A 24666-nucleotide genomic window follows, 5' to 3' on the forward strand; every position below is an offset into this window, starting at 1 on the left:
TATNGATTACATATTACACATTGAGAACAAGTCCCTTGCCCTCAACGTTTGTCTCATGGTAACACAGACCCCGACAAAGGAACAGGTAGTTTCTATGCATTATAACAATGTCAATGGTCAGTCACTATAATATTGGTTTACTTAATAATGGCATAATACAGATGGGAAATCTTACGAATGCGCTTTTAAATAAATTTGTACACGTGCTCCTTTAATAATTTGGAGGGCAAAGACGTGTATGTATTCAATGTTGTAAAATAAATGTAGCTCAATACGAGTATGTTACACAATAGTAATAATGGTATAATTGAGGGCATACAAGTCAATCACCATAAATCATCGGGTAGTTGACATTAGTGGTTGTTTAGACGAGGAGTTACGGATTGAGAAGAACAAAAGGAACTGAGAGATTAGGGAACGAATTTGACTAAACTAAACATTTTTTTAAACTAAACTTAAAGTAGATAGGCGAAGATAAAAGATTTCAACTAAATGTTCAACGGTTCGAATAATCTTACACCATTTTGAAAAATAAGTGGGATATCAATAAGTAAGTTTTTATATGTAAGACAAGGCAGGTATTTGACTGCAATCGCACTTGGTGTTAAGTGAGATGCAATCTAGGATGGTACATATCTGCCTTGTAAGTGCCTATTCACTCTCGCCTTAAAAAGTTTTAAAATAAAACCATAAGATTACTGCAAGCTTGCTTATGCACATTTATTTGCATTTTTCAATAAATATTTGGCGTGTTCATGAGGTAAAGGTTACACAGTCAGACTTCAGCGAACGTAGTACGAGTAAGGTGAAGCGTAAGTATACGCAGAGTAGGCATACGGCGAGTACGCAGAGTACGCAACAGGCGCGGTGTACGCTGCGGTGTATGCGGCGGCCACTGGCGCGGTATACGCAGCGGCAACCGGATATTCCACTACTAGGGGCTTGGCGGCGGCGAAAGCCAGGAGAGCGGCGAACAGTACCTGGGGAAGAACAGACAAAAATTAATATTTTACATTGAAATTGTTTATTATTATGGTAACAATGGTCATAACAGGTCATAACATAAATGTATGCAATAGGCATAATATTATGTAATAAATAATGAATTTTTGAGTAAATTAGAATTTTTTTTTTGGAAATGAAAATCCATCCAGTAGTGTTGATTAGCTATCAAACTTGTCTATAAATAATGAAATCTATCTCTATGATTTACTATAGTATGCACTTTAATTAAACACAAAACACTCACGTATTTGAACATTTTGGTGTTTGTTTTGTTTGTTTGTGTTATCACAAGCGTCTGAGCTCGAATGTAGTCCGTCAAGCGTGTTCTCTTTTTATACTATTGACATGTTGACATTAGTGCCATTGCCGTACCTGATATGGTCCGTCAACCGGATAACAAGCCAAATATCCTCCTGCAAGTCGTTAGGTATGATCATCACGCGCGGCCTTGTCCGGGACCACTAGATCAAGGACGAATTCATTTCTTCTTTTTATAGACATAAACATTGTTAATGGTCCGCAGAATGGGATATCATATCTTCAAAATCCTGATCAGTATCAGACCGCATTCTTTAGAAAACATTTGTAATAAAACCATTTTTTGCGTTTGAAATTACCGCATATTGCGAAAACGAGTCTTGGCATTCATATTTCATTGAAAGAGGACTCTGCTAACTTTGTAGCATTTGAAAAATATAAGAACATAATATTCCCAACTTTCATCTTTAGGAAATATGTTAATGATATTGATTAGGTAGTTTACTGTAGGTACGGTTTTTGTCCTATCCCTTACAGTTACAATACACTCGTTGTAAACGTGGGTAATACCTTAGAACAATCTGAAGTTAAACAAAACAAACGATTTGGATCTCTTTATTATTGCCAGCATTTCGTTCGGGTTTATCCTCGCACTATGATCCCTCGGGAGCTTCTGGGAATGAGCTTTTTGACGATGATGATAGGCCGGCGGCGCACATGCACGTGTCTGGACGTCTCAGCAGCCACAGTGGCCATGGCCACCATGAAAATTAGTAGCCACTGTAAATAATTAAAAAGTTTTTAAAACATACAAAATAACACCTGAATGTCTCCAGCATCCTCATTGGCCCTAGAGCAATTCCAAGTATACCATCAATAAAAGCCTAATTAGAGTCATCAATCCTCTCAGTCATTCAATTAGAGCCATTAGAACTTCATAACTATGAGTTGTTTTCTGTGTGTAAGCTGAGGACACGTGTCCCCAGCTGACACATCTGTATCTTCGTAAATATTTATGCTACGATAATGTATTATACCTCAAAAATTACAGTCGAATCCAAATAGTAGGCTTTCCAATTTTCAAGACTTTAGCTCAAATACTGTTAAAACCACGATCAAAAAACTATGTGCGAGCTGGAGTACCGTGTCTCCAGCTTACACATCTGTATCTTCGTAAATATTTAAGCTACATCAATGTTTTATATCTCATAAATTAAAGTCGAATAAAAAAACCCGACTTCAAATCTTTCAAAGCTTTATCTCGAACCGTTTTCGAACTACGAACCGATATGTATGTGTAAGCTGGTGACACGTAACACACGGTGGATTATTAAAACCGTATAAGTTAGAGTTGCGTTTTAAAGATCAAATAATTCGTTATAATTAAAGTACACACGAGACATAATTTCAAATCTCTAGGCCTCTTAGTTTCAGAATTAAAAGCCAAAAACTATTTTCCCGCCAAATAATTCAAATAATATGGGTCGACTGCGACGTTGCCGTTCCGTGCCTTCGAGTGTAGAGTCTCCAACCTTCAAAGGAGTGGGTGCGACACGGTTATTAGACATGATTTTTGTCTTGTCCATGTTCATTTTGAGACCCACTTGTTGAGAGGCTCTACTGAGGCCATCGAGCATTGTGCCTAGATCTTCCAAGGTTTCAGCCATGACTACGATATCGTCCGCGAATCGAAGGTGGGTGATGTACTCACCGTTGATTGACCAAGTGGCAGTGGGCGGGGCACATAGCTCGTAGAGACGATGGCCGTTGGGGCAGAAAAGTTCTCGAGTGGCGACCACGGGCTGGAAGACGTAGCGTGGGCAGGCCTCCTACTAGGTGGACCGACGATCTCGTAAAGGTCGCGGGAAGAGCCTGGATGCGGGCAGCGCAGGACCGTGCATTGTGGAAAACCTTGGAGGAGGCCTTTGTCCAGCAGTGGACGTCATTTGGCTGAAACGAACGAACGAACGAAGATGTGTAAGCTGGAGACACGGTACTCCAGCTCGCACATAGTTTTTTGATCGTGGTTTTAACAGTATTTGAGCTAAAGTCTTGAAAATTGGAAAGCCTACTATTTGGATTCGACTGTAATTTTTGAGGTATAATACAATACATTATCGTAGCATAAATATTTACGAAAATACAGATGTGTCAGCTGGGGACACGTGTCCTCAGCTTACACACAGAAAACAACTCATAGCTATGAAGTTCTAATGGCTCTAATTGAATGACTGAGAGGTTTGATGACTCTAATTAGGCTTTTATTGATGGTATACTTGGAATTGCTCTAGGGCCAATGAGGATGCTGGAGACATTCAGGTAAAATAACGATTAACCGATTGAGTCCCAGACGGCATTAATTAATGTCATAACAATTGATTATTTATCTATTGTGTCTAGATTCGCGGAGCTTGAAGGATTAATAAACAACTAGGGTTGGGCTCTCAGGTGGAGCAAAAATTTTAAAAAGATTTTTTACATAATATCCTAAGGAGATTTTCATCCTAAATTATTGGCAATAAATCGTAAATAAATGAAAAGTAGTATTTTTTTAAATTTAGCTTTCATAAATTTATTAATCACCTGTAATACTCGTATGTGAATTAACTTCTATTAAAATGTCGCGTGTAATTTAATTACACGCAATTTGTGAATAAATGAAAGAAAAGACAGTTTATTTAATAAACACTATCAAGAAAATCATGACTAGGCAAAAATTATTATTTTCAAATACTCACGGCTTTAAAATGCATCTTGCCAATCGATGGTTATTAAAACAGTTCCCAAGTGGGTCATGTTACATTTATATACCATAACCGTGATACATCCCACGTGATTAAAAACTAAAGCCCGTGTCGCCCTTATCCACCGTTTTGCTATTAATTAATCGGCAACCATATTCATAGTGGTCACGTGTTAATCGGTATCACACTTGATTATAACATGACGCGCTGTTAAATTAGTTTGTGATCTGGAGTAACCAAAGCACATGACTTTTAGTTAGAACATACTCATACTTAGCAAAATAAGTAAATAATCATTGTTTCTTCAGTAGACAATTTTTTTTTTCAATAATTACATAGGTTGAAATTAATCAGTTTGAACTATGGAGATATCGTCTATGAATTCGAGTAAAACCGCTCGTAATGATCACATTAATACCTATTTGTCACCGGCGGAAATTGAACCCGCAACTGCAGCTTGAACTCGCGCTGGAATCGAACTTTACAAATGTACCAAGGTGATTTTAAGAATAGTAAAACGTATACGTAACTACTTACTAAATATGATTTTAAAAATAATAGCTTGTTAGCCTAAATAAACATCGAAGAAGTTTTTTTTGTGTTCGCTTCCATTATAGTAAAAGTTGTTCATATTTAAGTGTAGATAAATACTCTAGTGAAGTAAGTTCCTCATTGAACCAGTCCTTAACATTTTAAGATTATCTCGTTTACTTCATAATTTATTCAGTTGTTAGTATTTTCTAGCAATGTTGTTCGATTTTAATTAATACTTGCTATCACAACTCTCGGAGGACTGGTTCGTCCGACAAAATAATTGTTTATTATTCAAAGCAGGGCTCGCAAGGCTGTCTCCTCAATGCAATCGTTATACAAAGGTAAACGTATAAAATAAACGCGATTCCAGAACAGAGCATCACATTATCACTTGCATTTGGCGAGCCAACTTGTTCTCAAACCAAACACAAAACCAACCCCAACAAAATGTTCAAGCTGGTGAGTTAAGAAATAATAAAATAACAGTATTTTTTTCAACGTTGTAAAGCTTGCAATATTTAAATTACTATTGTAAAATCATATTATTATGTTTGATAAAGTACCTACCTACAAGAATTACATAAACGCCTAGCGCATAATTGTTTGACTCAATATCTATTTCGATCACTTTCATTAGGATAAGCTGCACTGTACATTCATCACTGGCTAATAAAGACATTCGGTAAACTAATTTGTGCCGCAGCAATTGATGATATAAATTAAAGTAATTGCTATAGAGCTAAGTTACATACTTAATGTATTATTTTGAGCATAAATTAACTCTTATTTTTTACAGTTCATCTTCGCCTGCTTCCTGGCCTTCGCCGCCGCCAAACCCGGCATTGTAGCCCCCGTGGCGTACACCGCGGCGTACACCGCGCCCGTTGCTGCGGCGTACACCGCGCCCGTCGCCGCCGCGTACACCGCGCCTGTCGCCTACTCCGCCTACTCTGCCTACCCCGCCTACTCAGCCTACACTTATGCTTCCCCTTACTCCTACTACCTTCGTCGCTGATTTCAACCCGCACCTGATAAACAGTGTACACAAATTCTTGAAATTATTAATGTATTTAGTGATATATGATGAAGTCATTAACTTATGTATAACATAATAATTTTGACAATTTGTGTATTGTTAATACTGTAAATATGACGACAATAGAAAAATAAAACAAGTTTTTACAGTTTAAAAATGTTTTTTACTCTATGGTAAACTCTTAATCCCTCATAGAAGTTAAACAGTATTATAGTCAGTTAGTTTTCTACTGATATGTTTATACTGTATGTAGTGTCTAACATTAACGTCAGAAGCCTAATAACGGAGTCTAAATATTAGGCTTTTTTAATTAAAAAGAACTAGCTAGCTAGCTATGTACCCTGATTGTTGAATTATTTGGTTTAGCTGTAATAAATGTACTCTATCTATCTAATCTGTAAGCATTACTATAGATCAAAATCAAAAAAACAATTTAAAAAAAATGTATTCGTTAACAAACCAATTCTTTATAAAAATTGTAGTGACATATATCTACTAGTAAGTAAAAATACAGTGTGTCCGGGCATGTAGTGATCAAACTTTAAGGGCGTGATCTATAGACAATTTTATCGATGAAAATACTTCAAATTTGGGGCTTGCCCATTTCTCACAAAATTACGAGGATTTAAGTTTTTAATTTTTAGTTTTCACCTCTTTCTTAAAAAAACAAGTGAAAACGTGGGTAATTTAACATAAATAAGCAAATATTTTATATCATGCGATAACCAGTAAAATTATCCATTAGTAGAAGTAGAAAACAGACACAAGTTTCATACATTTTAAGAGAGTAAGAATGGATTTAATTAGAAAAAAACATGACTTTTTTCACTTCTTTTTCAGTTATTTTCCAACACAAGAAAAACCAGGTCGTTAAGGTATGTTTTATTTGCATTGTATTATTAGTATTTGAGCTATTCTATAAAACGAATGTAAATTTATTAGTCTACGTCAATTAGTTTCGACGTAATTGACGAAACGTTAAAAATCTGTCAAACTCCATACAAAAATCATCGGTTATCGTTAATAGTTACGTTCAAAGTTTGGTGGTGCAACTCAGCCTTAGAGTTCCACGGGCTGGGAAAAACTAATTCAATACTTAATTGAAAATCAAAAGACCAGAGTGAGAATAATCATTGTGAACGAGAATGCAACCCTTTAATGGCTAAAACATGATCATTATAGAGTTGATTAAATATTTACAAAAATTCAGCATAATAGCAAATAAGCGAGTAAATAGGTATGCCAAATCTATAATATTAAAATACGCCTGAACCAATATTACCCATTCTTTTTTTTTAATGTTCGTTGAAGAAAAATTCGAATAATTTCCGGGAAACCCTAAAAACAGCCCTTTTTTCACGCAGGCGAAGCCGCGGGCGGAAAGCTAGTAAAATACAACGTGCTCTTTTTGATTTCCTGGAACTCTAGGGTATTAACCCACTTGTTACTAGCGTTCTTTTAAAAGAACGCTAGTTTTTACATAAATATTTTTACTAATGTGGGTAGTGTAAACAATTTATATATGCAACATTTGAAAGATGAGGTGTGTCGCAGTACTGTCCAAGTCTTATAAGTACACTGACGTAAATAACTATAAAGTTTTGGAGCGATTGTTTTGAGATAAATTTATCATGACTGATTTAAGGTAAGTGATAGAAAAAGTGAATTCCGTAACAAGTGGGTTAATAAGACCACTTCAAAGAACGGAATGGCATTAATTTTTTTGTTGAATTCAACAATTTTTTTCGACTTATTTTTTCATACCAAATTATTTAAAAACTTAATTTTTCACTAAAATAATTCATAATTTACATTCACTTATCTATTTAATAAAAAGTCTGCACAAAAAGACTAGGTGACAATTTTGAAAAAAAAAACTAGATTGATGATACTATAATCTAAATGAACTAGGTATCTTCTAAATCTAGAATCCACAATATCTTCAAAAATATGTTTTTAGAAACACATATTCCTAAGACTCTTTAACTAGTTTTTATTTATAGAATATACATACCCCTAAAATTCCCGGAAAACAAAAGGAGCACTTTGTATAAAAAAATCTAGCTTAAAATATCATCCTACTATCCTACTAATAATTAAATGCGAAAGTTTGTATGGATATCTGGATGTTTGTTACTCTTTCAAGTACTGAACGGATTTTGATGAAAATTATCAGTACTTATTGGCTATTTCTNATTATTATTTATAACCCAGAATAACGTATAGGCTAAAATTTATGACGATCTGTGACAAACTAAATTTCACGCGGGTGATGCCGCGGACAAAAGCTAGTATTAGGTATGTATGATAAAATGTCCTTTCATTACAAAATTTTGCTTTGTTTTCTTTACATAATCGATTACAGAATCAGAATCTGTTTCAAATCGAATTAATTTTTTTGAAATCAGGATTAATAAAAGAGTTTGATTAAACTCATTGGGCAGCGGAAGAAAACATACTTTTAAAACTTTAACGAATGTCTTTTATTTTGTTCATTGTCGTATTTCTATTAGTATTCTTATTCATTGGGTCGAAATCAGTAGTGTAGATTTGCATTATTATTTGTTTTCATTCAGGAGATATTCAGGTTAAGGTGATGGAGGAGATGTTCAGCGGCGCAGGTAGTAGGCAGCGTAGGGAGAAGCGTAAGTGTAGGCTGAGTAGGCGGGGTAGGCAGAGTAGGCGGAGTAGGCGACAGGCGCGGTGTACGCGGCGGCGACGGGCGCGGTGTACGCAGCGGCAACGGGCGCGGTGTACGCCGCGGTGTACGCCACGGGGGCTACAATGCCGGGCTTGGCGGCGGCGAAGGCCAGGAAGCAGGCGAAGATGAACTGTAAAAACATAACATTTTAATCTTATGTGTCATGAATTGACCACTATTTATTAATTGCACTTCGAGATAAGATCATAAACTTACCAGTTTGAACATTTTTTTTTAGGTTAGGTTAGGTTTTCTGAAATGGTTGTTAACTCGCTTAAAGCAAGAGATAGTGTGATACTCTGTTCTTGAATTGTATTGATTTTATACGTTTACCTTTGTATCCGATAGCAATGAAGAAAGAGCCTTGTCAGCCCTGCTTTGAATATCAAACAGTTTTTTTTTTGTTGAACAAGACTCCTCGACCGGATAATATTAAGATAGGTAGGTGTTTTACCAATAACTATAATCTGTCGCCATAACGATAATGTTATGTTTATTTCAACAGCACACAAATTGTGTTTCGGCAGGAAAGCCAGTTCCGCTATGGTTGAGAATTTTGGGTTTCAAGTAACTGGCTTCTACGAGTACCTTCGGCCTCATTATTAGTTAATGAGATAAGGCTCAAGAACTATCACGTTGTGATTAAAAATGATAACTACCTACGTCGCGTAGGATGCCATACAAACCAGAAATCACTTTTGTCTTAAAATAAACAATACTTTAATATTATCAATTATAACCAATACTTATAGAATGTATAATTTTCTAAAACGTATTTCGAAAACATATTATCTTCTAAGGTCTAAGAAAGCTCTCTTTTAAAGTATCTGCGAACAGACTAATTGATAAGATCATAAGATCCATCCTGTATATCATTATGTCAAAGGTCAAATAATCGATTGCTGTAATCTAATTAACCTTTAATCGAGAAATTGATGTTTTTGATTAATGCTATCACACCTTTCGAGGACTAATGTACGAACAGAATCCTTCTGCTTAGTATTCAGAGCAGGACTGGCAAGGCTATTTCTTCATTGCTATCGTCCGATACAAAGGTAAACGTATAAAATCGACACAATTCCAGGACAGAGCATCACATTATCTCTTGCATTACGCGAGTTAACTTCTATTTTGAAAACCCACCTAACCAACCAAAACAAAATGTTCAAACTGGTGAGTAAATATTACATGAAATTAAACAATTGAAACAGAAAAACTTTAGTGAAAGATTTTATTTGACTCCATAGCGTCATTCATTTATTAAAAATAGCATTATAATGTTTAGAAAAATCTTAATGTTTAGAAAAATCTTAATCAACTAATTTCCACGATTTAAGTATGTCTTAAATTCAACCTGTAAGATGAGATGAGATGTTCAAGTAAAAAAGCTTATATAAATCAAATCAAAGAACGAATAAAAAAGAAGCTTTGGCTTAACATAATAAAAAATGGTAGTCACTAAATAAAATGTTGGCATGATTGCAAAGAATGAATGGACGTTATCATTGTTACACTTTTTAAATATTCACTTTTTTAAAGTTCATCTTCGCCTGCTTCCTGGCCTTCGCCGCCGCCAAGCCCGGCATTGTAGCCCCCGTGGCGTACACCGCGGCGTACACCGCGCCCGTTGCCGCTGCGTACACCGCGCCCGTCGCCGCCGCGTACACCGCGCCTGTCGCCTACTCCGCCTACTCTGCCTACCCCGCCTACTCAGCCTACACTTACGCTTCTCCTTACGCTGCCTACTACCTGCGTCGCTGAAATTAACCTGAACCTGAATATTTGACCTGAATACGGACAAGCAAATCAATCGTCAAAAGTTAAAAAAAAACATTGCTACAAAAGTTACAAAATAATGAACTATAGATATTGAAATTGTTAATACCTACATTTTATTTGTTAAAAAATATTATGCAGTACAGAAAGCTTTAAATTGTAATTGTCCAAAGAAAAAAAAAGTTCACCTATGTACCTACATTTGACGACGATAAACGAAATAAAATTATGGTTGAATGTTAATATTTATTTTTATTTTCCCATCATCGACTTTATTTTAGCAAGTTATACCGAGAACTCTACTTATTTACAGTAACATGAAAAGGAAAATCGTCAAATTATTTTCTTAATACACAATCAATTTGTTAGCGTCATCTCGTATCATCATCTAGCGGTAAAATTCTTCTAACCCATTCACTACGAGTATTCGGCACTAGTGCATAAAAGCTATGCTTTGGGTAGTCACCTGAAATGTAACTTGTAAAAATATGTTAGGTATACAGGGTGAAATTTTGTAATGCCACCTGGAGGGATAGTATTCTTAATACTGTAGATAGAAAATTTCACTCAAAGAAAACATTCCTTTATTTTTGAAAAGAAATAGAACTGCATTCAAAGATTTCCAAAAATTTGCATGCCACACCCGGGAATCGAACCAACTAAAATCTGTCAAAAATTACACCCTGTATTTTTATTGCATCGATCGTTAGGGTTAAGTATAAGGATGAAATCTCTCTAACAAACTTGATAACAAAAGGAAAACCAGGAAATCTTTAATTATTGTAATTATTTTCAGAAAACTATGGTATGGTAGAGAAATTTCGAAAAAAAAATCTCAAATCTTTGTGTGTTTTCAGAGCTTTCCCTCCAGGTGGCATTACAAAATTCCGCCCTGTATATTCAGTAAATATCCTTGGACATTTTATACTGCGCCTCGAATCCCAAACCAAGCAAACCTTATAGACGAGGGTACTAGACAACGAATATAAACATACTTAGGATAACTTTTTGAAAAAATATGGCAGCACTGAGAGGTATACGAGTATAAGTAAGTACTTAGGTAATACTTATTTTCTCACGAGCTCCTAAATACTCGAAAAGTTTATAGTTTAATGTATCTATTAACATAATTTAGAGATAAAGAAGCGGATACAGGCATAACAACTGAACTAGTCATAGGGTGACAAATAAATGTTTTCGTGCCTTGAATTTTAAAATCTTCAGACTACTTAGAATTTAATAACAATGTCAACAAATACTTAGGAGCTTCTAAAAGAAAATAATAATATTTTGTGTGTTTATTATTAGACCATTTTGTCCTTCAGTATGTTTCTAACATACAGTGACATGCCCCTTTTATTTTTAATTGTCGTTTCAGCTAAACGACGTCCACCGCTGGACAAAGGTCTACCCAAACCATTATAATGATCCCTATTANACCTATTAGTAATTTGGACCATGACAGACATACTAAGAGGACTTGTAATGTCTGACACCAGGCTTGTGACTACACTTGTTGCTGCAACCGATAGTAGAAGTAATACTTCAACTTTAGAGCTCAGAATAAATTACTTCAAGGAACTACGTCTAATAGAGCTTACTATACTACTTATTATTAGGTTTACTGAGGGCTGAGTGTGAGTTTTTTTCAAACGCGCTCACTATAGTCTTTTTCACCTAAGATGATCCGTATGACGTTTCGAGTTTGAAAGATTTAGAGATGTCACATAACTAAACCATAGCGATTTATCTATCGATTTTTTTCGAAGAGTTAGTAAAACCTACTTTTAGAGAAATATTTTGTGTAGGTGTTATTTAACAAAAAACATGTTTTTTTAATTACAAATATTATTGTAACAAATTTTTATTGATAATATTCAAATTTCATGGTTCGTGTTCAAAAAAACGATTCCTAAAAAGTACTGGTTCTGTTTCTTTAAATTAAAAACTATTAATTTATTTTCAATACGTTTATTAAAGTCAATAATCGAAAAATATAGTTGATTTTTGTGATGCTTTTAATAACTAAGTATTCACTGCAATCGATTAATGAACTGCAGAAATAATCGATTTTATTATACAAGAAATACCCCAGCACTAAATCTATTCCGTTTCACACATTGCGTACATTAAATAAAAAATATTTTTACATCGTATTTAATTAAAATATAATCAATAGACTCAGATTTTACTATATATTTCAAGACAAGTAGTTAATTTTTTTTTATTATACTGCTAATAAAATACAAATATTTTTTCAAAAATATTCTGCATATGTACTATGCGTAATATGGATAACCTTGAAGTGTCATACGGATCATCTTACGTGAAAAAGACTATAGTTAGCGTGTCAAAAAATGACATTATGTATGACGGATTGTACAGCGCCCCTAGCGGGAAACTTTCAAAAACTAAATTTTTCATACATTTTTTAAACACTCTCGCGTTTAAAAAGAAGTTTCATGTAAACTCACACTCAGCCCACTGGAGTGAGGATCATTCCATCATTCAAAATGTGAGTAATATAAGTAATGTAGTAACCGCATAATTATTATCTTATGGTAGGTACCTCAGTATGCAAGACATTCTACATTATTTCTTCGAATTTATTTGTATTTTGGACCCTTTGATCCGCTCTTTTACGTAACACGGTAAACTTCAGTAAATGAATTTATAAACAGGCCCGAATTTTATTAGTCTTAAAATTATCTTATATTTGATATGTAATTTTGTAAGTAACATCAAATATTAGATATTTTTAAGGCTTTCAGACTCGGTAGCAAATTTTAATATTCGAATATTCCTACTCATTTGAAGGTGAGTTAATGAGCTAATGACATGCTATTAATATGGAAGCCGTAATTCTACTACTAAGACAGTTTTTAACATGTTATGCAAAAGTTAAACATGTCTTCTTAAAAAACAACTTAAAATGAATATTTTAAGTTGAGTTCACTTTGTACGACGTTTTTTCATTCATATTATTTCCATGAATAAACTGTTGCCATGCATCAAATTCATCGGTTACACCATTAACTATACCTCCGGAAAGTATTCATATTAATTAATCTAAGTTCATCAACATTATTTAACCATTATCATCTTGTTTGCATCTTTTGACTTCACTTACATTTATAAATAACTCTGGAAATCAAACTCGGAAGCAATTCTCTTTTATTAAATGTCAACACAGATTGCCGCAGAGGATTGTTCATTTCGTTAAAAATAATATTACATATAAAGAATTTTAAAATGTAATTTTAATCATTTAAGCAGGGATTACTAAATTATAAAAATAACAAAATTTAAGATGTTTTATTACAATCTATTTTTTTTCTTGTATTACGTATTAAGAATGTGACAAGATAATCGTGAATCACAAACAAATGAATTATGGAATTGTTCACAGTCCTTGAATGCAGCCCGTTCGAAAAATCTTCCGTTTATTATTCGAAGCAGGGACTGTAGGCTGTTTCTTCATGGCGAGCCCGGTGCTAAGGTAAAAGTATAAAATCAGTGCTATTCCAGAACATACATCACAACACTTCTTGCATTTCGCGAGTTAACTTGAATCACTTTAAACTACCAAATCAACCCCAACAAAATGTTCAAGCTGGTGAGTTAATAATAGTTATCATTAGACAAAGATAAGTTGGTTTACAAAGCCGACTTTGAGTTAAGCTAGTAATACAATAAGTACAACATTTCACTAGGGATGAAGCATAAATAAATGGATCAAAGAAGATATTGTTATCAGTGAAATAATACCATCAGTGTGTCGATTGTTGACAAAAAACAATTGATGTGATCAAAATCTCCATCCATATTTGCTTAAATTGTGCCATTCCAACTTCTTTTGAATATCAATGTTGTGAAGATTGTAATCTTTACTTTATTTTACAGTTCATCTTCGCCTGCTTCCTGGCCTTCGCCGCCGCCAAGCCCGGTATTGTTGCTCCCGTAGCATATACCGCGGCGTACACCGCGCCAGTAGCCGCTGCGTACACCGCGCCAGTGGCCGCGGCGTACACCGCTCCGGTCGCAGCCGCGTATACTGCACCAGTAGCGTATTCCGCTTACTCAGCATACCCAGCCTACTCAGCCTACAGTTACGCGTCACCTTACTCTGCCTACTACTTACGCCGTTAATTTTAAACAACAAAATTTATTATTAAACCGCAAAAACCAACGCCGTTAATTAAAATTATTATTTTGAGTTATTAACCAATCAGGACTATACATGTGATGATAGTCGTGTAAATACTCTTTGCCAAATTCTCTCCTTAATAACATTGTACTTTGTTCTTTTGTTTTTTCATGGCTTAGTGCCTCTTATGTACCCATCTGTGATGTCCTTATCTATTATGTACATTTTAGACATAAGACAAACAATAAACATTTGAAAAGTAAATTTTAACCTGTTTCATTACAAAATAACCTACGAGTAAGTGTCGTTAAGGTATCTTGTAGAAAAAACAATCATACCTAATATGTTTATCCCGTCGTCTAGTACCCATAGTACAAGCTTTGCTTAGTTTGGGACTAGAGGCGCAGTGTAAAATGTCCAAGGATATTTATTTATTTATTATTTATTTATTATTAATAGTATACTTTTGTCAAATAAGGGACTGCTGTATTTAATAAACAATGTAGGTACGTATCTACCTAAAATTTTGTTACGGTTTTCAATGCAAAAACCTACTGTTTGCACGCAACGTTACATCTAGCGAAAAGATCACGATCTCAATCGAATCACATTGTTTTTACCTACTATGATTCCAATTTGACTGTACGAGAACGCTAAAACATACTCAATACAATAGTAAAGTTAACCACTCAGTTGCATTATTCATTCCAGTAAAGAACAGCAAATTATGCTCATTTGGTTTAAGTCAGTTCGGACTTCGGCATGCATATTACCAAAGTATCATCTCCGCATTCTCTGCTAATGTCCCAAATTGGCATATGAATGATCGATTTTTGCTGAGAGGCACAAGAGACGTCTCAATTGTTATTCCAAACGGATACCACAAGGTTGTTTCTTGAAAACGAGTGTACAATACAAAAGTAAACGTATAAATTACACTGAGTTTTAGAAAATAAATCACACTGTTATCAGCACTGCAGCGCTCTTGTGACATTATCTAAATTTATAGATATCAATATGTTGAAATTGGTGAGTTTTTTTTTCATTTTATTCTGTTTGATATAAAAGAAAGTTTGATCCCAATGACAAAAACATTACTCGACTCTTTATGCCAAATCTCTCAACTTTTTAGTAATTAATTTCAATTCTAAAATGTCGCCCCTAGCGGGAAACTTTCAAAAACTAAATTTTTCATACATTTTTTAAAGGCTCTCGCGTTTAAAAAGAAGTTTGATGTAAACTCACACTCAGCCCACTGGAGTGAGGATCATTCATAAATGTGAGTAATATAAGCAATGTAGTAACCGCATAATTATTATCTTATGGTACCTCAGTATGCAAGACATTCTACATTATTTCTTCGAATTTATTTGTATTTTGGACCCTTTGATCCGCTCTTTTACGTAACACGGTAAACTTCAGTAAAGGAATGTATAAACAGGCCCGAATTTTATTAGTCTTAAAAATATCTTATATTTGATAATGTAATTTTGTAAGTAACATCAAATATGAGATATTTTTAAGGCTTTCAGACTCGTTAGCATATTCGAATATTCCTACTCATTTGAAGGTGAGTTAATGAGCTAATGACATGCTATTAATATGGAAGCCGTAATTCTACTACTAAGACAGTTTTTAACATGTTATACCTATAGCAAAAGTTAAATATGTCTTCTTAAAAAAACAACTTAAAATGAATATTTTAAATTGAGTTCATTACTTTGTACGATGTTTTTTCGTTCATATTATTTCCATGAATAAACTGTTGCCATGCATCAAATTCATCGGTTACACCATTAACTATACCTCCGGAAAGTATTCATATTAATTAATCTAAGTTCATCAACATTATTTAACATTTATCATCTTGTTTGCATCTTTTGACTTCACTTACATTTATAAATAACTCTGGAAATCAAACTCGGAAGCAATTCTCTTTTATTAAATGTCAACACAGATTTCCGCAGAGGATTGTTCATTTCGTTTAAAATAATATTATAAAGAATTTTAAAATGTAATTTTAATCATTTAAACAGGGATTACTAAATTATAAAAATAACAAAATTTAAGATTTTTTATTACAATCTATTTTTTTTCTTGTATTACGTATTAAGAATGTGACAAGATAATCGTGAATCACAAACAAATGAATTATGGAATTGTTCACAGTCCTTGAATGCAGCCCGTTCGAAAAATCTTCCGTTTATTATTCGAAGCAGGGACTGTAGGCTGTTTCTTCATGGCGAGCCCGGTGCTAAGGTAAAAGTATAAAATCAGTGCTATTCCAGAACATACATCACAACACTTCTTGCATTTCGCGAGCTAACTTGACTGACTAAACCAAACCAACCCCAACAAAATGTTCAAGCTGGTGAGTTAATAATATAATATACCATTAGACAAAGACAAGTCGGTTTACAAAGCCGAATTTGAATTGAGCTACAAGTAGTAATACAATACACGACACTTAGTCACTAGGGATGAAGCTTAAATAAATGGATCAAAGAAGATAGTGTTATCAAAACGATGACCTGGCAAAAAAAACAAGTGGAAAAATACCTACTTTCATATAAGATTTTAAATAATCATGAAAATCAGTGTGTCGATTGTTGACAAAAAACAATTGATGTAATCATAATCTCCAGCCATAATTGCTTAAATTGTGCCATTACAACTTCTTTTGAATATCAATGTTGTGTAAATTATAATCTTTACCTACTTTATTTTACAGTTCATCTTCGTCTGCTTCCTGGCCTTCGCCGCCGCCAAGCCCGGTATTGTTGCTCCCGTAGCATATACCGCGGCTTATACCGCGCCAGTAGCCGCTGCGTATACCACGCCCGTGGCCGCGGCGTACACCGCTCCGGTCGCAGCCGCGTATACTGCACCAGTAGCGTATTCCGCTTACTCAGCGTACCCAGCCTACTCAGCTTACAGTTACGCGTCGCCTTACTCTGCCTACTACTTACGCCGTTGATTCTAAAGAAATTAAAGAACCACCCAAAAAAATCAGGACTAAAAATGACGTGATGATAGTCTCTTTGCCAAGCTCTCTCCATACTAACATTGTACTTTGTTCTTTCTTTTTTCATGGCTTAGTGCCTCTTATGTACCCATCTGTGATGTACTTATCTATTATGTATATTTTAGACATAAGACAAACAATAAACATTTGAAAAGTAAATTTTAACCTGTTTCATTACAAAATAACCTACGAGTAAGTGTCGTTAAGGTATCTCGTAGAAAAACAATCATATCTAATAATATACTTTTGTCAAATAAGGGACTGCAGTATTTAGTAAGTAAACAATGTACATATCTACCAAAATTTTGTTACGGCTTTTAATGCAAAAACCTACTGTTTGCACGCAACGTTACATCTAGCGAAAAGATCACGATCTCAATCGAATCACATTGTTTCTACCTACTATGATTCCAATTTGACTATACGAGAACGCTAAAACATACTCAATACAATAGTAAAGTTAACCACCCAGGTGCATTATTCATTCCAGTAAAGAACAGCAAATTATGCTCATTTGGTTTAACGTTTTAACTTAATGAAGTCAGTTCGGACTTCGGCATGCATATTACCAATGTATCATCTCCGCATTCTCTGCTAATGTCCCAAATTGGCATATGAATGATCGATTTTTGCTGAGAGGCACAAGAGACGTCTCAATTGTTATTCCAAACGGATACCACAAGGTTGTTTCTTGAAAACGAGTGTACAATACAAAAGTAAACGTATAAATTACACTGAGTTTTAGAAAATAAATCACACTGTTATCAGCACTGCAGCGCTCTTGTGACATTATCTAAATAGATATCAATATGTTTAAATTGGTGAGTTTTTTTCATTTTATTCTGTTTGATAAAATATAAAAGATAGCTTGATCCCAATGACAAAAACATTACTCGACTCTTTATAAGCCAAATCTCTCAACTTTTTAGTAATTAATTTCGATTCTAAAATGTAAATAAACTATAGCTGTACAACTAACATAGTACCTACTGTTGTATAAAAATAAAATGATTGTCGTTTTATTGTATGTTTACGGCTAAGTATAAAGTAAGTAACATGTAACAATCGACGACGGAATGAAGAAACTTCAATCGATGGAAAACAAAAGTGCGTGTCCAAATAATCCTCTTATCTTTCAGGTTTCAATAATACACTCCGGAACTTTTCAGTGGGATTATCAAAAAGCTATTTTAATTAAATAAAATGACATACTCTTGTTCACAGATCCTCATTTCTTGTCTCGTGGCGGTCGCTACAGCGAAGCCCGCCATCGTGCCACTCTTCAGCACAGGCTACACATCAGCATACTCATCAGCTTTCACCGCTGCTCTGCCGAGTGCGTACACCGCTCCGGTCGCTGCTGCGTATAGCGCACCGCTCACAGCGGCGTATAGCGCACCGCTCACAGCAGCCTATAGCGCACCGCTTACAGCAGCGTATAGCGCACCACTCACGGCCGCGTATAGCGCACCGCTCACCGCAGCGTACGCGCCTTATACATACGCATCTCCCTATGCCTACTACTTCCGTTGATAAATTATGCCATTTCCCTGTTAAAGAAACCAGTAGGTACTATAATAAATTAAACAATGTTGCTGAAATTATGTTTTTTATTCAGTTCACTTGGGTTTTCAATTAAATACAACATGTTCATAATATTATGTTTGTATTTATTTAGCACGTATTTATATGATTTATACGTTATTTTAATGATTTATAACTACTTAGCCCAAGTTATAATTAGAAGCTGATGGGTAGCGGGAATAAATAGACGGACTAAGACCTCCATAATAAGAATCTGAAATTGGCACTGCATTAACTGGATACCCAGACACTACCATACCATCTCCTAAGTCAGAGTAACCTGGTGGTGATGGCAGGGGGGGCGGGCCTCCTTTTGAACTATAGCTGAAGTGGCTGAAGTTAGGAATTATAAGGCGTCCATCAACGATAAAGAGTAAACATGCCATACAAATCTGAAATAAATAAAAAAACATTAAGGCCCAGAACAGACGGTGAAACGCAACTGCAACGAAACTGCAACTTTCTGATGATTCTTATGAATGAAACTGAAACTGAAAGTTTCAAATTGGTCGCATCATGTGTGGTCTCTCAACGGACGCTATGGCAGAAACTTAGATGCAACTCAAAAGTAACTAGCAGTTGCAGTTTCGTTGCAGTTGCGTTTCACCGTCTGTTCTGGGCCTAATGAAACTGAAAAATATTCATAAACGTAGAATTAAATTCTTGCGATTTCTGTATGCCACGACAGACTTTATCACGCGCCCTACAAGCAAAGACACCGTCGCGATGTGTCGTCATAATAATATGACGAAATCTGAGACATTCGTTATACTTTTCATTCTATAAGTACGGAAATTATAAATTTTCACGCCGTTCCAGTAAGTTTAAATTCACTTTGTTCAGTATTCAAATGTTATGGGTGCCATAGTAACGCTAGAAAAATGTGTGTTGATTATTATTTGACTTACCAGTAATGGGCACTTCATGATCACTGATTTAATTTTGATGTCCGGTACTACTCGGAGAACATAGGAAATAATGAAAATTATAGCCGTCATGTTTTATATACATATACTACTGAAAGGTTTCAATAGCGTAAGTATATCTAATGCACCATTTGTTTTGGTGGGGAAAATAAATTAGTAAGTAATCGACAAGTCATAAACCCAAAGCAATTTAAACGCACATTGCGTATGAATTACGCGATACAAGCTGATTAAAACTCCGTGTGGCTAATTTAGTACTACTAAGAAGAATGACATGGTCTAGGATTTCTGTTTTTTGTTGTTTGAAATAGTCGATAATTAAGTCACAGATTCCCATTTTGATAAAACTTAGGGATATGAATTGCTCATGTTAATTCTGACCAATAAAAAAATACGTAAGGGCTACCTTTTCTTTTTTATTATTTAGTATATTTTGACGTTCATAAGTGCCACTTGTGGTCTAACTAAACTGAATAAATGTTTTTGATTTTGATTTTTATAATATTAGCAACGTTAAAGGAAATATAAAGAACAATCCTTCTTTTTCTGAAGAAATAAATAAACTAATTAAGGTGACAAACCATTACCCCCACGAACAGTCAGCCCCAATTACTATCCGCGTTTATTTATAGACATAATGAACGGTTCACCCAGATATAAATCTCAGGGGTGTCGAAGAGGACTGTATTTGTATGTAAGGTAATATTTGTTTTCTAAGAATAGATTCTGCCATCACGTGATGGTCACTTGACACGTAAACGTAAACTTATCTTAGGTAGGTACCTCATGAGCCGTATTTTCGACATAGTTTTAAGTTGACTGTCATCCGTAGACTTTAAAATTAAATTCGTTTTTTCGCTTCAGCCTAATGACGTCTACTGCTGGACAAAGGCCTCCCTCAACGATTAAAATGACATTATTTTGGCTCTAAAATAACTAACAAGAGATGCGTGATTTGACTGACGATGGCAAAAACATTTACTCAATTTAACTCGCTATACAATGTGTCCAGGCATGTAGTGATCAAACTTTAGGGGCGAAAATCAAATCTAGAGACAATTTTATCGATAAAAATACTTCAAATTTGGGGCTTGACCCATTTATCGCAAAATTACAAGGATTTAAGTTTTTAATTTTTAGTTTTCACCTCTTCCTTCAAAAACAAGTGAAAGCGTGGGTAACTTAACATTAATAAGCAAATATTTTATATCATGCGATAGCCAATAAAATTATCTATTAGTAGAAGTAGAAAACAGACACAAGTTTCATACTTTTTTAGTTATTTTCCAACACAAGAAAAACCAGGTCGTTAAGGTATGTTTTATTTGCATTGTATTATTATTATTTGAGCTATTCTACAAAACGAATGTAAATTTATTAGTCTACGTCTATTAGTTTCGACGTAATTGTTGAACAAAGATACCCCTTCCCAGCGATTCCATAGCGCGGCTAGTATGTAATCGGAATAGGTTGTGTGATTCTTTCAGGCAGTGCATTTTCGCATGTCGCGTGCGCTATGGAAACCGCTGGGAAGGAGTATCCTTAAAGTTTGATCACTACATGCCCGGACACACTGTATATTCAGCAAAACCAATTGGGTAGTTTTAATTGTATAATTTTGGAACATCAATTATTTAATTCCACCATTGTGTAGGTATATAATTTCATTTGGGGATGGGTTTGGCGCTGACTTAAGTTTTAGCTCCAGGTATCCGTGCTTCAGCGCCACAGCTTTCAACAATGATGGTGATGAATGAAATTTTAAACAAGGAAAATTGCCATTCGAAACATTGTTGCCGCTAATCGTCATTCATAGGGCGTGATAGTACAGGCGCATATCCTCACATGGCCGTACTCGGCCTTCGCAACTTAGTATAAAGTTCGCTACGGACGATCACTGGACATCATTCAGCTCAGCAGTGTCAGCCAAGTGATAACCAACAATCAAAATGTTCAAACTGGTGAGTTAAAAAGTCCTTACAAGATTGTAACAAAACATCTTAACTGGTTAGATCATCACGATCGGTGAAAGTGAAAAGATATGTCGCTAAAGTTGACTTAACCTGTTTTATTTTACAGTTCATCTTCGCCTGCTTCCTGGCCTTCGCCGCCGCCAAGCCCGGCATTGTAGCCCCCGTGGCGTACACCGCGGCGTACACCGCGCCCGTTGCCGCTGCGTACACCGCGCCCGTCGCCGCCGCGTACACCGCGCCTGTCGCCTACTCCGCCTACTCTGCCTACCCCGCCTACTCAGCCTACACTTATGCTTCTCCTTATGCTGCCTACTACCTGCGCCGCTGAAGACTGTACTGATGAAAACCGACAAATTGGATGACAATTCGAAATGTGATTTATAAATAAATTATTATTGATACTCTTAAATATTGTAATTTCATTTTAAATGACCTAATTTAGGTGAAGCAATTAATTAGTACGCCAGCTGTGAACTAAATCTCCATTTTACCAAAATCTAACTCACAATTGGGAAAACATCTTGCCTACAATTGAAAACTGGGACGTTTGAAGAAACATTCCGAAAACTTTAAGTCTCTGTGATTCTATTCAGATAAAGTTTGGTTTTTATGGTCTAGTAATTTTGCTCAAGTTGATTGTAACTGAAGAAAATGATATTATAGTTTTTATTTACAAGTTCTCAATAACATAAGTAATCATGTAAACCAACTTGATTCAAAAAGAGTTAGAAGTAAGAAAGAGTTAATAACTCAATGTAAACTAACTTTTATTCATTTTCATTTTTCATTTTAGCTGAACATTTTCAGTTAGTGTTTTTTAGGGTTCCGTAGTTTTGACAAGGAACCCTTATAGTTTCGTTATGTCTGTCTGTCCGTCCGAGGTTTTGCTTGGAAACTATGTATAACGCCGACAAAACGGTACAATAAAATTATGAAAAAAAAAAAATTTGGGTAGCTCCCCTACATTTAAAGTGGGGATGATTTTTTTTTTCATCTTCTACCCCATTGTGTGGGGTATCGTTGGATATGTCTTTTTACATAGGGGTTTTTAAGACTATTTTTCGATTTAGGGATCTGTTTGCGCAATATTAAAGTTTAAAGTGCCAATTTTTGTGCGAATAGGGCGTCCAGGGAGGCCCCCCTCTACAAATTAACCTGTTGGCTTGAAAAATCTGGAAAAATTCATAATAATAGTGCTTTTTATGAATTTTTAAGGAAAACTATAACAGTTAAGATAGATCAGCTAGTTTAAGAGTAATAGTCGTTTAACTTATCTATACTTATAATAAATCTGTAGAGGTCAATTCTGTACATGAAATATATTTTCAAAATAACTATCAGGGGGTGATTAGTGATCGATACTGATGCCAAAAATGCAATCAGTAAAATTTTTGTCTGTCTGTCTGTCTGTCTGTCTGTCTGTATGTCTGTCTGTTCCTTATAGAAACAAAAACTACTCGACGGATTTTAACGAAACTTGGTACAATTATTCTTCATACTCCTGGGCAGGTTATAGGATACTTAAGAATGCCCACCGGAACGGGAATTAGCGGGAAAATCCTTTTGTATGAAAAATCTAAACCGCTTAAGTTAGACGCTTGAAATTTGGCATGTAGGTACCTTAGTAAACTCAAAGCTTAGTTACAACAGGATATTGCAAAATTCCCACGGGAACGGGAGTTAGCTGGAAAAAACATTTGTATGAAAAACTCTAAACCGTGTAAGATAGACGCTTGAAATTTGGCAAGCAGGTACCTTAGTAAACTTAAAGCTTAGTTACAACAGGATATTGCAAAATTCCCATGGGAACGGGAGTAAGCGGGAAAAAACATTTGTATGAAAAAATCTAAACCGCGTAATATAGACGCTTGAAATTTGGCATGCAGGTACCTTGGTAAACTTAAAGCTTAGTTACAACAGGATATTGCAAAATTCCCACCGGAACGGGAGTTAGCGGGAAAAAAATTGTATGAAAAAATCTAAACCGCGTAAGATAGATAGATGAAGGGGGTAAAACGGGATCCACGCGTACGAAGTCGCGGGCGGCCGCTAGTGTATTATAAAATTTCATACCTCATAAAAATTCCTTAGAAGAAAATATGAAAAGTGACTTTAGATGAAGTAATTGCTTGCTTCTGAAATATATTGTGGTAACGACGGACAACTATGGAACCCTACACTGCACGTGACACGACACGCACTTGTTAATATTTCAATCGAATTTTATTAAATTTGTTTTATTATTAACGGTTACTTAAGTTGGTAGGTAATTCAATTTGAAATATAGTACTTATTACTACTTAAAAAGATATTACATACATTTGAAGCAGAACCTTTAATACGTTAAATAAAGCTTATTCTTGGTAATATAGCGAAATTTCATCCTTACCAGTAAATATTGGTTCTCGTAGATAGATCTTAATTTGGATTCAGAATAACTAATCTAGATGTGTGTCATTATTCTAAGGTTATTGAACTTCACTCGTTCAATGAATTCCATTTCAAGTCTCATGTTAAACGATGAACAATAAGGTTATTGTATCATCAGCTATACTTATTAGTTAACCGCTGAATATGTGTTTTTGAAACTTATCTTGAGTTTTATGAATTAATTTGGTAGGTATTTGAAGTGACAAAATTTTGGATTTTCTCAGTTATAATCCAATTTTACATTGAACTTTCTATTTCTATAATTTATATTTGCTGCTCGTTATATTAAAATTAATGTAATCCAACTAGACACGTGTAGATTTCTTAACAAATGAAGAAACAAAAAGTCCACTATTAGAAAATCTAACGAGCAAAAACTTTTAATTGTCTCTCTAAAAAGTAGTTTAACTCTACAAAGCCGTCATTTTAAAATTCACGTGACTCCAAAAGGGCACGTGTAACAAAACTAAGCATTTTATGATCATACCTGTAACGTTAAGTTGTAGTAACGGCAATTGCCTTATGGT

At 35.0% G+C, this 24666-nt stretch overlaps 8 protein-coding genes across 9 annotated transcripts; 6 read left to right on the plus strand and 2 right to left on the minus strand.

The window, feature by feature from the left end:
* Positions 1-693: 693 nt before the first annotated feature.
* On the minus strand, positions 694-1334 carry LOC114357702 (neuropeptide-like 4). Its single transcript, XM_028311443.1, has 2 exons — positions 1250-1334; positions 694-980 (listed from the first exon to the last, which is right to left on the minus strand). Exons 1-2 carry the CDS (start codon positions 1259-1261, stop codon positions 783-785), a joined length of 210 nt encoding a protein of 69 aa, XP_028167244.1. The 5' UTR covers positions 1262-1334; the 3' UTR covers positions 694-782.
* Positions 1335-4874: 3540 nt separating this feature from the next.
* On the plus strand, positions 4875-5684 carry LOC114357700 (pupal cuticle protein C1B-like). The gene is made up of 2 exons (XM_028311440.1): positions 4875-5000; positions 5338-5684. Exons 1-2 carry the CDS (start codon positions 4989-4991, stop codon positions 5554-5556), a joined length of 231 nt encoding a protein of 76 aa, XP_028167241.1. The 5' UTR covers positions 4875-4988; the 3' UTR covers positions 5557-5684.
* A 2352-nt stretch (positions 5685-8036) lies between these two features.
* LOC114357699 (pupal cuticle protein C1B-like) lies at positions 8037-8576 on the minus strand. The gene is made up of 2 exons (XM_028311439.1): positions 8495-8576; positions 8037-8408 (listed from the first exon to the last, which is right to left on the minus strand). Exons 1-2 carry the CDS (start codon positions 8504-8506, stop codon positions 8187-8189), a joined length of 234 nt encoding a protein of 77 aa, XP_028167240.1. The 5' UTR covers positions 8507-8576; the 3' UTR covers positions 8037-8186.
* Positions 8577-9352: 776 nt separating this feature from the next.
* On the plus strand, positions 9353-10054 carry LOC114357698 (pupal cuticle protein C1B-like). The gene is made up of 2 exons (XM_028311438.1): positions 9353-9451; positions 9818-10054. Exons 1-2 carry the CDS (start codon positions 9440-9442, stop codon positions 10037-10039), a joined length of 234 nt encoding a protein of 77 aa, XP_028167239.1. The 5' UTR covers positions 9353-9439; the 3' UTR covers positions 10040-10054.
* A 3540-nt stretch (positions 10055-13594) lies between these two features.
* Positions 13595-14465, plus strand: LOC114357695 (pupal cuticle protein C1B-like). The gene is made up of 2 exons (XM_028311435.1): positions 13595-13670; positions 13958-14465. The coding sequence occupies exons 1-2, from the start codon at positions 13659-13661 to the stop codon at positions 14201-14203; spliced, it is 258 nt and encodes an 85-aa protein (XP_028167236.1). The 5' UTR covers positions 13595-13658; the 3' UTR covers positions 14204-14465.
* A 623-nt stretch (positions 14466-15088) lies between these two features.
* Positions 15089-18835, plus strand: LOC114357693 (larval cuticle protein F1-like). Of its 2 annotated transcripts, none has more exons than XM_028311432.1 (2): positions 15089-15230; positions 18451-18835. In XM_028311432.1, exons 1-2 carry the CDS (start codon positions 15219-15221, stop codon positions 18757-18759), a joined length of 321 nt encoding a protein of 106 aa, XP_028167233.1. In that variant the 5' UTR covers positions 15089-15218; the 3' UTR covers positions 18760-18835. The 2 variants fall into 2 exon arrangements, with proteins under 2 accessions (XP_028167233.1, XP_028167232.1); XM_028311431.1 differs by lacking the exon at positions 15089-15230 and adding an exon at positions 17915-18047 and having other exon boundaries at positions 18451-18832.
* On the plus strand, positions 16483-17335 carry LOC114357696 (pupal cuticle protein C1B-like). The gene is made up of 2 exons (XM_028311436.1): positions 16483-16572; positions 16933-17335. The coding sequence occupies exons 1-2, from the start codon at positions 16561-16563 to the stop codon at positions 17176-17178; spliced, it is 258 nt and encodes an 85-aa protein (XP_028167237.1). The 5' UTR covers positions 16483-16560; the 3' UTR covers positions 17179-17335.
* Positions 18836-21586: 2751 nt separating the features above from the next.
* Positions 21587-22082, plus strand: LOC114357697 (pupal cuticle protein C1B-like). The gene is made up of 2 exons (XM_028311437.1): positions 21587-21697; positions 21816-22082. The coding sequence occupies exons 1-2, from the start codon at positions 21686-21688 to the stop codon at positions 22035-22037; spliced, it is 234 nt and encodes a 77-aa protein (XP_028167238.1). The 5' UTR covers positions 21587-21685; the 3' UTR covers positions 22038-22082.
* The last annotated feature ends 2584 nt before the right edge of the window (positions 22083-24666 follow it).

The sequence above is a fragment of the Ostrinia furnacalis genome, unplaced genomic scaffold (genome assembly GCF_004193835.3).
Source record: "Ostrinia furnacalis isolate ACB-3 unplaced genomic scaffold, ASM419383v2 OfSCF3323, whole genome shotgun sequence".
Lineage (NCBI taxonomy): Eukaryota > Metazoa > Arthropoda > Insecta > Lepidoptera > Crambidae > Ostrinia > Ostrinia furnacalis.